Here is a 13,585-nt window from a genome sequence, read left to right as displayed (position 1 = left end):
CACACACTTAAAGGAGAGCTTCAGCCATTTTCAATATGATTGGTCCTCACCGTTCCTACCAATGGCATCATCGACGGGGATTCCAAGCTGATAGAACGTACAGCATTTCTCTGCCCGGAGAGTCGGCATGCTGAAATGGAAGCCGCTGTTCTACTTCTTGCATCATTCATCATCACCTTTCTGTCCTCACTTTGTATTCTCAATTTCCGTGCTCAGCCAATCGAATCATCGCTATGGGGTACACACAAACACACAAAGCTGGGCATAGTCAGGGTCTAGCGCCCCTCAACGTCCTGATATCTTCCAAGTCGCGCAGTCCGGCGTGTTCTGGAAGTGATATTTGGAGAGTGTAAGAGAAAGGATTGTGGCTCTGCTGTGGCCTTGACTAATTCTTGGGCTGTGGAGCGCCGTGTCTTGAAGTGATAAACAAGTTAAACCGCCAAAGCCAGACTTCTTAAGGGTGATAGTTTAGAGCAATGCTGCGGCCTTCGCTGGAATCCAATGTGGGAAATGGACTTACCACTTGAAGGCTGCTGCACTCTCTCTCCCTCTCTCTCTCTCTCCTTCTCTCTGTTTTTCCATCTTTCTTTCCACCTCTCCTTTGTCCGTGGCGCTGTCCTCCTGTCAATGATATGCCCAATTCATGTTCCATCGCATGACTGTGTCACGCTCCGGAAATGGCCGACCTACAACCTCACTGTGTTGCATTCGCACGTTGTGGCTCGTCTATCTTCAACTCGTGATGCCATTGTCGATCTCATCATTTATTTCCCTCCCGCCTTGGTTTTCAAGGTATCTCTCTTTCACTCAACGTTTCTCTTTTTTTAACATTTCATTTACCGTATGTTTGAGAATATTCTGATTTTTGTCTCCACGATACCTCAACCTTTTTCATTTTAAGGACCCCCGTTTTATATGGATTAGGCTGTGGCCCGCCATTCGATACAACTTTTCCCCGGACCCCACTTTGAGAACCATGGCGTTAATGCAAGGTTTCAAGCTTCAGGTCATAAAAAAGTGTTCATTGTGAAAATGTCACTTTTATTGCATATGTCTTCAAAAGAGTAATGGACATGTCAGCACCTAACCTTCCCGCTAGCATGAACACGGCTGGGTGCAGTATTAAAAGGGATCATGTTTGCTGTACATTAAATAGAAGAACTACAGACGTAGCTGTGATGGCTCCCACTGCCCAGGCCTGCTGAGGGTTCCTGACGGCTCAAAACCGCAAACCCCCGGTTGTCACACGTTTTTCCCCTTACCATCTGGTCACCCTAGTGTGGATAGAAACGGCTACAAAGACCGTTAATACAATCAGAGAGAGAAGACCGACAGACCAGAGAGGGATTAAGAGAGAGAAACGGACAGACAGAACGAGAGAGAGAGAGAGAGGCAGATTTTATGACAGAACAAAAGCAACAATGATAGAAGGCCAATTGTTCTCCAGTTTAAAATCCTTGCTTTAAGACTTAAGTCGGAAACAATGCGATTTCTATCCTATATAAGTGGCTTTGTTTTCTTTGGCTTGGACACAGCGGGGTACATGTCATCATCACAGGTTGAGGTCGGAGCAGAACAAAGCTGTGGACAGTACAGGAGGGGTTGGGGAGGAGGGAGGAGGAGGGGATGTCGTAGTGGGACTTGAGCGGAATGGAGCGGTGGCCGTCTGATGAAAGCACGCCAGAGGTGTAGATCTGGGAAGTCAGTGAAACGCCGAGCAATGTGGTATTGGTTGTTTTGAGTGTGGATGTGACCTCATTTCCTGGTACCACATGATGGAATTATGATTGGAATAATGTGGGGGTTTTTTTTAAAGACACGATGGAACAAAGGATAGGTGTAATGTTATAATCTTTAACCAGATGAACCCTAGACATGACATAATTGGTGAACATAGAAAAACTTGACAGAAAAAGACTCGCTCACTGTATAAAAAAATGAAGGAAAACTCCTTAGAATGAGACTTAAGAAAAGATCCTTTCTTTAATTTTAACATGCTCATAAAGTGCTCTGTGCTCAAAGTGAAATTAAAAGTAGCAAACATTTTGGTCCTAAGACATTCGTCAGTGCTATAATTGGTGAACATTCTGTAAAAATATGCACAAAATTGCTGATGCACAGCCTTAGCTTGTAGATCGGATATTTGGGCTATTTGATTTGTTGTTTGTTTAAAAAAAAAACATCTGAAATTCTAAAATCTGAAGTTAGTTAACCCATTTTGGGCGGGAATTGTTATAATTTACCTATTGAAAAATAGCAGATCTACAAGCTCCTATATCTATGAGCTTGTAGATCTGCTATTTTTGAAAAATCGTGAAAATGCTAACAATCTGATTGAATGGCTACAGAGAATGGATTGTAGGGGTATAGTAAACTGATTATAAAATATAATTGATAGTCAATACTTAAAAAATCAATAACAAAATGTTTTTTTTTATGAAGTATAAAACAACGATGAAGCGGTTAATTGATTTGTTGATATAAATTTGTGTTTATATGAAAAGAGACACCCTTCTCGATCATTCCATGTAAGAAAAGTAATGGATGGCATAATCGCTTATAAGATAATCAACAGTTGCAGCCCTAATGGAGAGAGAAAAGGTATGGCAGGGACCTGTTGGATAGAGAGACAACGAAAGGCAGAGGGGAGAGATGAGAGAGCGAGTGAGTGAGGCAGGAGGGTATCCTATTCCACCACAACGTTGTTACACATTATGATTTCTTCTGAAAACACGAGTCTGTGAAATTGGTAGGTCCATATTTTATCACTTAAATTGGTGTACGGTTTCATGGCCTGGCTGCAACTGTTGCCCTGCGGCCCTCGTGGGGGTATTTATTTATTTATTTTTGTCTGAGCTCTCTCTCTCGATTCTTTTTTTTTTTTTTTGCAGACTGGATTTCAAATGGGAATCATTTTCCAAGTAAGCGCAACTCCATAGTTGGTCTAATTTCATCTTGCAGACCCAAAACAGATGTTCTAAGTTCAGTTTAAACCATGGTAAAGAAAAAAAAAGAAAGTCTGCAAATAATCAAAAGCTACACGCAGTAATAATCCCTTCATTGATTATGCTTTTCTCAAGGACTATGTCTCACTGTAGATGTTATGTTGACACCTCTCTTTATTACATTACTTTTACTCTTACTAATGTCGCTGTGGTGGGAACAGAATGTTAACAACTTAAACCTAACCAGAGACAGCTAGTGATCTGCTAATTGTGTAATAGCCATGTTTTGATGTGGAATTGTGAATGTTGGCGGAGAAAAAATATCCTTTAGTCTTTAGCAATAGGCTAGCTTTAGACCAGTTCTATGATCAGTGATCACTGGCATTACATTGTGTGATTTGTGTCCCATCTCTTTGACCGCTTCCACTTATCTTTAAGTGATTAGATCCAGCCATTCTTTGGTGAAAGCGTTCAACTTTGTCTTCCTCGGTTTAAGGCCTATTCATGCTCCAATTTTAGGTGATAAGGTGACCACCGTTTCGGTGGTTAGTAAAAACAGATGTTTGGGTGAGCTGTGAGTCGCTTATCACCGCGGCATGACGTGGTTTTCCCAACCACCACGGTGGTCACCTTATCACCTAAAACTAGAGTAGGAATAGGCCTTAAAACAGTCAGCCTGCCCTGAAGCTCTGAGCTTTTGCCATTTGCTTTAGCTGTTGGCTTATAAAATGTTTAAGAACATTGAGAAAACAGGATAGAAAACAAAATGCATTGAGGAGAAACTGTAAATACGGTGTTACTTTCTGATATTAAATTTAAATGCAAAAAGCCTTTTTTATAAAAGCACAACTTTTTTAATAGACAAATTATGTCTAATGATTAGAAAATAATTTGAGAGAAACAATATTTGTTCTTTTCTTTTTTGCACTTGCACAACAAACAAATTGTCATAAACTATGAAAAGAAATCTAGCATACTGAGGCTGTATTAATAGCAAAACATCACACACAGGCTTGCACACACGCATGCATGTACGCAGCGTGCACGGTCGCACACACACACACACACACACACACACACACACACACACACACACACACACACACCATTTTGGTTCCATTAGTTCTTCTCAGTTAAATGTACAGTGAGAATTTGACTGTGTACAGTGTCCCTTGGGTTCGTCATTTCAGTCAATCGTTCTCTTTGTGTATCGGGCACACCACAGTCCTTCAGAGCTCCGTGTGGAGTTTAGAGTTTGATTTGCACGCCTCTTAAGCTGTTGTAATTGAAAAGGGGCCTAAATGGACCCGTGGCCCCCTTGACACATGTAAACCCCAGTCTAAATCAAACTTCTTTCTCGCCCATTGCTTGTCTTGGGGAAAGTAGTGTGTTGTGAGTGTGCATGTGTCCTCAAATTAAGAAATTCTTACTCAGCCAAATGTTTTCTCGTTCGTTCATAATGGTTTCATTGCTCTAAAAAATGAAATTGCTTCCTTAAACTATTATTTTGCTGCTTCTGTCCCCTTCTGTCTAGTGCTATTGTGTTTATTGGTAGAGAGCATGATTAGTATAGCAATCGAATCTTTTTTTTTAATTACATTAGTGGCTTAACCCATTTTGTGCGGGAACCCATTTTGGTGTTAGCATTATGTTATTCTTTAGCTATTGAAAAATAGCAGATCTACAAGAGTGGCACGCTACGAGCTAGAATCTAATCTCAAAATGGCTTAAATTAATTATTTCTTCTTGAGTAATTGCTCAGAAAATACTGTTACATACGGCAGTATTACCGGAGAGTGTAAAAATGTACCTTTTTTCTTTTACAAGCGTTACCACTTTTGCTACGTGCATGAACCATGTAATATTGAACATTTATGGTCTGTTATAATGCCCCTGCATATAATGGCTATATAAACCCATGAACCTCTGACTCTGCCTTTGTTTTTGCTCACAAGAGCCCCTCTGTGAGCAAGCATTTCAGCATTATACTAGACTGGAACTAGACTCCTCATTTACAAGTTTTTACGCACATGCGCGATTGCACACGCCCACACACACACATACAGTACACCTCAGTTTCGATTGTCACTTCACAAGTTTACAGGTGTAGAAACAGTGGCTGAAATGTTCCATACAAACTTCCACAAATGTCAGTCCTGGATACCAAGTTAAATAAAATCCATGCGTTTTGGTTAACTGTTAGCTTGCTATTATGTCCAATGATCATTATGGGTGAGATAAATAAATAATATTGTGATAGAGCTTTGTGTGTGTGTGTGTGTGTGTGTGTGTGTGTGTGTGTGTGTGTGTGTGTGTGTGTGTGTGTGTGCGCGCGCGCGCTATGGGGAGAAAAGGAAGTATGGCTGATAGGTGATTGGTGCCATCATCCATCAAACAGATGTGAATCCCTCAGGCACGCATGTGTGTGTGTACACTACACACACAAATACACAGTTCTTTAGTCACTGAAAAATCACTCCTAAAACACACGCACCCACGCACGCATACACGCACACACACACACTTTCTCAGGATGAATGGGTTTGGATATTGGAGGAGACACTGGAAAGCTGCAGATCATTCAGAAGTTTCTGTCTCGGGGGAAACCACAAGAAAAATGACATGTGTAAAAATGACATGTGTAACAAAAGCTTAAATGTTTGTAGCGAGTCCATGTTTCGTGTCTGTGCTTGTTACTATACTTGTGAGGGCCAAATTGTAGGGCTTTAGGGGTTATGTGCATTCAACACTTGGATGGCGTGCCTTGTGCCGGTGCCGTGCACTGAAAATGGAGCTGCAAGCTTACAACGCCTTGCAGCACAACGCGTTCTGAGCTTGCAGATCCGCTAGTTTCAGCTTTAGGGTTAAGGTAAAAAATGACAAAACAAATTGCAAAAATAACATAAACATAACATAAAATGTCACTCCTAAAATGTGGATGGTCTCACAACAGTAGTTGTAGTATAGAGCACCAAAGTCCTGACGTCACTCGCTCATCCCCTGGTTTGTGGAAGTAAGATCTCTCTATGGAGAATATCATTGGGTCATTTTAAAACATTGGGTCTCATTGGGTCTCTCATATTCACCATTTTAGCTACAGTACCGTACTTTATCATAGAGCGGTTGGCTGTATAATATATATAATATTGTATTTTTACATTACATAAAATCCTCCCCTCCTCATGACAGGGAATTAAACAAACTTGGTTGAATGATAGTTATATTATCTCCAAATGCCTAGCTACGAAGCTTAACCCTCTCTCTCTCTCTCTCTCTCTCTCTCTCTTTCTTTGTCACTCCTTCATCTGCAAGGAGGTCCAGTTCTTCCCCAGAGACGGAGGACAACCACGACGAACCCCCTCCGCTGGAGCCTTTTCTCCACGAGCTTCCCCACCACGACGAGGACCACCTGGGCCACCCCCTGGGCACGGAGCCCCTGCCCCATATGCTCCTGCCCCCGGACAGCCTGGAGCAGCTGGAGAAGGCCGAGAGGAAAATGATGAAGAAGAAGAGGAGAAACAAGCAGAAGAAACAGCGACACCGGCATTTCAACGACCTCTGGGTCCGCATAGAGGAGAGGTGAGACGAGAAAGCGGTTTGAAAAGAGGCGCGAGTTGAGCGTGATTCGTACTTAATCGTACACCGTTGTCACGCTGCATAAAAATAGCCAATCTACACGTGTCATAGCGTGTTCATGATCATGAAGTGCATTGTGCATTGTGCACAGTGCATTGTGACTTGTGAGCTTGTTGTACATTGGCTATTCTCGGTGTGCGACGGGGTAACTTTACTTATGTGAGAAGTAATGTAAGGCAGTGGTTCCTTATGAGCATGATAAAATAAAATACAAAATATTTTCTTAAGTCTCAGTCTAAGGAGTTTTACTTCTAGTTTCTATACGGTGAGCGAGTCTTTTTCTGTCAAAGTTTCCTTAAGGCAGTGGTTACCAAACCTTTTCATGTCACGGTACAAATGAAACCAAATGGACCTGTTAGGGTCCATTTGGTTCCATTTGTACACTCTCAGAGTTACAGACCATAAGGATCCATAAGGATCACTATCATTTAGCCGGGGACCCCCTGGAACTCCCTCAAGGACCCCTAGGGGTCCCCAGACCCCACTTTTGGAACCACTGGTCTATAGAACACAACTGACACTTCCTGATGATGCAGGCTAAACCAGTCAGTGTATCACATCACCGTACTCTGTGTGTGCGTGTCTGTGTGTGTGTTGTGTGCATGTGCATGTGTGTGAACACATACATGGACTGTATGTGTATATGCAACACACTCAAGAAAAAGCCTCCAGTGCAGTGTGGTATAGGTCCAGACTGGTTGCATCCTGGTATAAGTGTCTTGGCTATGAAAACAGAAGCCTGGGAAATCTTAGACATCATCCGGTTTTGGTCTCACGATGGCTCCAGGCAGGGACTAACCAGCCAACAAAACAAGCTCACCTTTCAGAGGAAAACAGGGGACCTTGCCACAAGGCATGGTCATCTCTGTTGACACCACGTTCTCCTTTGACTTGTTTGGACTGACCAACCGCAAGGTGATTATTGTCTTTATTGTGCTTTCATTTGATGATTTGAAAGTTGTGTACAGTATGTTGTAGTGCCTGTTGAAATCAGTAGTAGATAATAGGGCTTTAAGCAACTAGTCGACTATTCAACTAGTAAACTAGGCAACTAGTCAACTAGTAAAAATCACTTTAGCTATCTTTAAATGCACCACATCTCTGTACGTCTGTACGTGTGTACGGCTGTAATGCACATAACTCGAGAACCGTTCGCCCCACCGACTTCAAATTCGACACACGCATTCAACACCACCACAGGGAGCTCAGTGCCCGGTGTGGAGTCGTCCAGAACCGCCACAAAAGGCCTCTCTGCCCGGGCTCTGGACAGGGCCCATGTCCAGGGTCCATGTATGGAGCTGGCCTGTTCTGACCTCACAACACTATTTGGACATGCCTGACACAGAACTCCATATATAGGACACAGAGAGACAGATTCAGAAATCTCCATATATGGGCATAAAAGGGACACAGACAGGGTGGAATGGGTACTGTGACAGGGTACAACGGGCATTGCATACTGCATAGCCAGGTGGGGCATGGATCTCCAACTTCCATCGTTACAGACTCGGTGCTCTATAGCCCGGGCACCGGTCTAGTGACCATTAAATATAGATTCTCATTTCTGGCTTGTGTGTTTATCACATACCCATAGCCGTATTTATTCACGACGACGAGAGAATATGAAATGAACCTCAGGCAATGACGAATGGCCAGGTAATGACTATCCTGTGTTAATTATGTAGGATTAATCAAATACTAAGACGTGTTCCCCTTCATCAAACTACATAATCAGACAGAGACATTAAAGCTGTGAGGCAATTTTGTCTCTACATTCTCCCTATTTACATATTTAGATTGCTTTCTGAGTGCACTTGCATAGCGTTGCTGTCGGGCGGAAACCTCCTGTCCAAACCCTTCCAGGAAATGTAAAAAAGAAAGTGTGTTCCAATGGATGCATGAAATCTAATAAAACCAGCTTCTCGCTCATTTTGTGTGACACTCTGGTGAATTCATATAGTGCTATTATCCAAAGCTGCTTTACGTAGATTGTGCATTACATTCACCCATTCACATATATATACCGATGTGTGTGTGTCTGTGCCTATGTGTCGCATATGTGCGTGTCAGAAGTATTTACATGCCAGGGTATGCCCCTGCCATCCAGACTCGTATATGTATTTATTCACTCTGTAAGGAACATAAAGCTTATTTACTATGGCTAGCTTCAGGCCATCATACACTGATGGAGAGACTCGGACTGTTTACACAGGATCAGAAAATCTGAGTCCATACTTACAGAAACCGGGTGTGCTGGCTGGAGGTCAGTTTATGTCTGTCTATTAGGCAGTGCATACTTACAGAAACCTGGTGTGCTGGCTGGAGATCAGTTTATGTCTGTCTATTAGGCAGCGGTGGATTTACTCAAGTACTGTACTTAAGTAGCCTGACACACTGAATCTTCATCTATTTTTTCACTTCATCGCCAGAAGAACATGTTTTTAACGGGTGTGGCACTGGCTAGCGATTCAGGGGCTGGAGCCACCGAGCCAGGCTAGGCTACAATATTTATTTATTTATTAATATAAATGATATTTCCAATTTTCTATCATTTGAGTTCTACTCTACTAAACATCAGAGGCAAATAATGCACCTTTACTCCAGTACAATTATTTTTAAGCTTTTTTGTTACTAGTTACTTTGTAGATTTAGATTATTATTAACCACTACACACAGCCCTATTTACATTTCATCCATTTGAAAATAGAGTCACAATTTGTGAGCTTGGAGATCATGCTATTTTCAAACGATTTTTGAAAACTTGTGAAATGGGACATTCTGCATAATGAGTACTTTCTACTTTTGGTACTTTTAAGTACATTTTGATACCAATACTTACTAATACTATTGTACTATTCCGGACTTTTACTAGTATTGAAGAGTATGTCAGTACATACAGTACCATACCATACCATCTTTATTTCTATAGCACATTTAAATAACAACAAGTTGTACCAAAGTGCTTTACAATCAAATAATAAAAATCCCCCGGTTCCCTCTGAGCTTCAGCCTTGATTTAGGCACCACCAGGAGAAGCTGGTCAGAGGACCTGAGGGTCCTTCTGGGAACATACGGTTTGAGTAGTTCAAAGAGATAAATGGGTGCCAAACCATTTAAACATTTAAAAACAAAAAGCTAAACTTTGAAATCAATCCTGTATCGCACAGGAAGCCAATGGAGGGAGGCTAGTACAGGACTAATATGGTCACGCTTACGTGTACCTGTAAGCAACCGTGCGGCGGCATTCTGGACTAACTGTAAACGAGATATGGAGACCTGGTTGACTCCAATATACAGGGCATTACAGTAGTCTAGGAGGGATGTCATAAAGGCATGGATAACAGTTTCGAACACAGGGCGGGAAAGACAAGATTTAATCTTTGCCAGCCTTCTAAGCTGGAAAAAGCTCTTTCTGACTGTTTCATTTACCTGTTTGTCCATTTTTAGATCAGAGTCTATTTTAACGCCTAGATTGGTGGAAATTGGCTTTAAGAAAGGCTCAAGGGGACCTAAATCACCGGGAGGAAACACATTGTTGCTTGGCCCAAACACCATAACTTCGGTCTTGCCATCGTTAAAGTTTAAAAAGTTTAAAGCCAGCCATGCTTTTACATCCTCCAGGCAAGCGAGCAAGGGTTTTAAGGAGTCAGGGTTGTTACGTTTCAGAGGCAGGTAGATTTGGCTGTCATCAGCGTAACAGTGGAAAATAGATCCTAGGGGGAGCAGGTACAACATAAACAAGATTGGACCTAAAATAGAGCCCTGTGGCACCCCGCAGTGGAGGGATGCTGTGGAGGATGTAGCGTCTCCTAGGGTAACACAGAGACTTCTCCCTGACAGGTAGGATCTGAAAAACTCCAGTGCTGACCCTTTAATGCCAACCCAGTGCTCCAAGCGAGAGAGCAAAATGCTGTAATCTACCGTGTCGAAAGCGGCAGTCAGGTCCAAGAGCACCAGAATAAGAGAATCACCAGAGTCCGTAGCCAAAAATATATAATTAAAGATTCGTATGAGTGCAGTCTCAGTACTATGGAGGGTTTTGTACCCAGACTGGAACACTTCTAAGATGCCATGGGTGTTCAGATGGGGCATCAGTTGGGCCAGGACGCATTTTTCCATAACTTTTGAGTTAAACGGGAGCTTGGAAATAGGCCTGAAGTTGGATGGGACAGAGGGATCGAGGTTGTGCTTTTTAAGCAACGGCTGTACAATTTACAATTTACAATTTAGGCATTTAGCAGACGCTCTTAATCCAGAGCGACTTACATTTAAGCAAGAACAAAAGCATGGGAATACATCACATAAAAGCATTTATCAATATCATGAAACATGCGTAAGCTAAGAAAGTAACAGTGGAATATCTATATAATGAAACTATACATACACTATACATATAAACTATACATATTTACTACTATGCTATACATATGTACTATGGCGTGCTATAACTATATACAATACAATTATAGTGCTGTCTACATAACATGCTATAAGTCTGTGTCAAATGCTATCTAAGCCAACAGAAATGCTATCTAAGGGGTTAGGGTAAGTGCTATGGGCCATGATGGAGTCTGAAAAGGTGGGTTTTCAGGCTACGGCGGAAGATTGGGAGTGATGCTGCAGTTCTGACTGCAATGGGAAGTGCATTCCACAGTTTTGGAGCCAGAAGGGAGAAGAGTTTGGGACGTGTGGAGCGTTGGCCCGGCGTTTTTAGTGAGGGTACTTCCAGTTTCCCTGCGTTGGCTGATCTGAGTGCGCGGGAGGGTTTGTAGGGTTCAATCATACTTGTAAGATATGGGGGAGCCATACCTTTGGTTGCTTTGAATGCCAGCATCAGAGTTTTGTATTCTGTGCGGGCAGCGACCGGGAGCCAGTGGAGGGAGCGGAGCAGGGGGGAGACATGTGAGAATTTTGGCTGGTTGAAGACCAAGCGAGCTGCTGCATTTTGGATCAGCTGGAGAGGCTTAAGTGCACATGCTGGTAGGCCAGTAAGGAGGGAGTTACAATAGTCGAGTTTTGACAAGACTGTTGTCTGGATTAGGAGCTGGGCTGATTCCTGGGTGAGGAACGGTCTAATTCGTCGTATGTTATAGAGTGTGAACCTACATGATCGAGTGACAGCTGTGATGTGAGCTTTGAACGAGAGCTGACTATCCAGGACAACACCAAGATTCCTGGCTGTTGGGACAGACGTTACCAGGGCGTTGTCTACGGAAATAGTACCACAGCATGTTTAAAAACGGCTGGTACATCACCTGCTAGGCACCGGTTTAAGATCGACAGGAGATCCGGCCCTGTAGCACCACTGGTCTCTTTAGCCAGCCGAGGGGGAAGGACGTCTAAGGGGGAGCCAGTTGGTTTTATTTGGGAAATAATTTCCTCTAGCTGAATAAGAGACACAGGCTCAAAGTGGCTCAAAATGGCGGGGCAGGTGACAGCAGTAGACGGGTCATGTGTCGGAGAAGGGATGCTAGCCCTAATGTTAGCTACTTTTTCCATAAAAAACTTTAAAAAGAGCTCACATGTTTCAGGGGAAGCATCTAGACAGACAGGCTGGGGGACGTCAAGAATGTCATTTATAGTTTTAAATAAAACCTGAGGTTTGTGACAGTTTGTCACAATGATATCTGAAAAGTATTTCATTTTTTCAGTTTTGACAATTAGCTGGTATTTACGCCAACTATCACGCAAAATGTCAAACGACACCGTTAGCTTATCTTTTTTCCACTGACGTTCAGCTCGCCTGCATTCTTTTCGGACCTTCCGTGTGCTGTCATTTAACCAGTACTGATACTTTTACTTAGGTAAGAAATGTCCACCACTGGTATTAGGTGACATATAAAGTTCAGTAATGACATGCGAGGGGCGTGGTGAATCTTGATTACTAACCCTTTGAAATCCCCATAAAGCAATTAATGTTTAACCACTCATCGTGCGGCGAGAATAGCCGATCTATAAGCTCACAATGTGTTCAAAATAGGCACGCCAGGCTGAAAGTGGATAACCCTGTAGTGTAAGGGCAAGGTTTATTTCATTTTATTTTCCATGCCTATGCTTTTGAAATGTGGTCAGTTTACAGTAGGCAAAGACTTGAAAAATATTAAACACTCAAGTCATGTCATAAAGTCCTCAGTCTCAATTGAACTCTGTGGCTCTAAAAATGGACCATAAAGGTTACATTTCTACACTCTCAGAGTTCAATTAACACCCAACATTTGACTTTGTATATTCACAACTCTGTGCCAAATGAACAGAGAGGGTCTATGGCCGTGGGTTGTATACATTATGTCTGAAAACCTTGTTATTTTTAGTATCTCGGACTAGCGCTTTAACCAGAAGGAAAGGAGTTGTTTGTGGACACATGTTCTTGAGTGTACACTGTGGACCTAGTTTGTATATTTTAATGTCTGAAAAGGTATTGCTCTAGTATTAATATTCAGTGTTTTCCAAGACCGTGCTGTACTGTGAGGCGTTCTTCCAGGCTTAATTCTTTCCACTGTGACGCGGACGTTGATGGCTGAGGTAGAGAGTGACTGACTGACGCACACAGAGAGAGAGAGAGGGAGAGAGATCACTGTTGAGTAGGTCTCTGTGTCTGTGTCAGGTTGAGAGAGAGAGAGTTGGACACTACAGTCATTTTTCTACACTCTTTGATACATGCACAGACAAACCACTAGTGTTATGCTTAATTCATACTCCCAAAAAATAGCCAATCTGTAAGCTACAGTAACCAGGTGCTGCACTGTGAGCTTGTAGATCTGACTACTTTTGCAGCACGACCCATCATACGATGAAGTTTAAATTAGGCTTCAGTTTAGTTCTGAGTGTCCATTTTTACAATCTCTGAGTAAAATTAACTAATTAAATTCAGAGAGAATTACCTTTTCCAAACATCTCTATCCAAATTTAACCACATGAACCCTTGTGTCACTAATACAAATATTCAGCAGAAATAGCAGATGTCTTTAGTGAAGAAATGTCGGTGTGCACAGAACAAAATGAGT

General features: G+C 42.3%; 1 protein-coding gene across 1 annotated transcript in view; it reads left to right on the top strand.

Annotated features, from left to right (window-relative positions):
- Nucleotides 1-13,585, top strand: part of trabd2a (TraB domain containing 2A) — a 78,299-nt gene that overhangs the window by 60,757 nt on the left and 3,957 nt on the right. Inside the window, exon 6 of the mRNA XM_083793484.1 lies at nt 6,258-6,524. Within this exon, the coding sequence (XP_083649610.1) occupies nt 6,258-6,524 (267 nt within the window). The remainder of the gene's footprint in view (nt 1-6,257; nt 6,525-13,585) is intronic.

The sequence above is a fragment of the Protomyctophum parallelum genome (assembly GCF_964188405.1).
Source record: "Protomyctophum parallelum genome assembly, chromosome: 21".
NCBI lineage: Eukaryota > Metazoa > Chordata > Actinopteri > Myctophiformes > Myctophidae > Protomyctophum > Protomyctophum parallelum.
The sequence above is the reverse complement of the archived record's forward strand: the minus strand, read 5'-3'. Positions and strand labels throughout refer to the sequence as shown.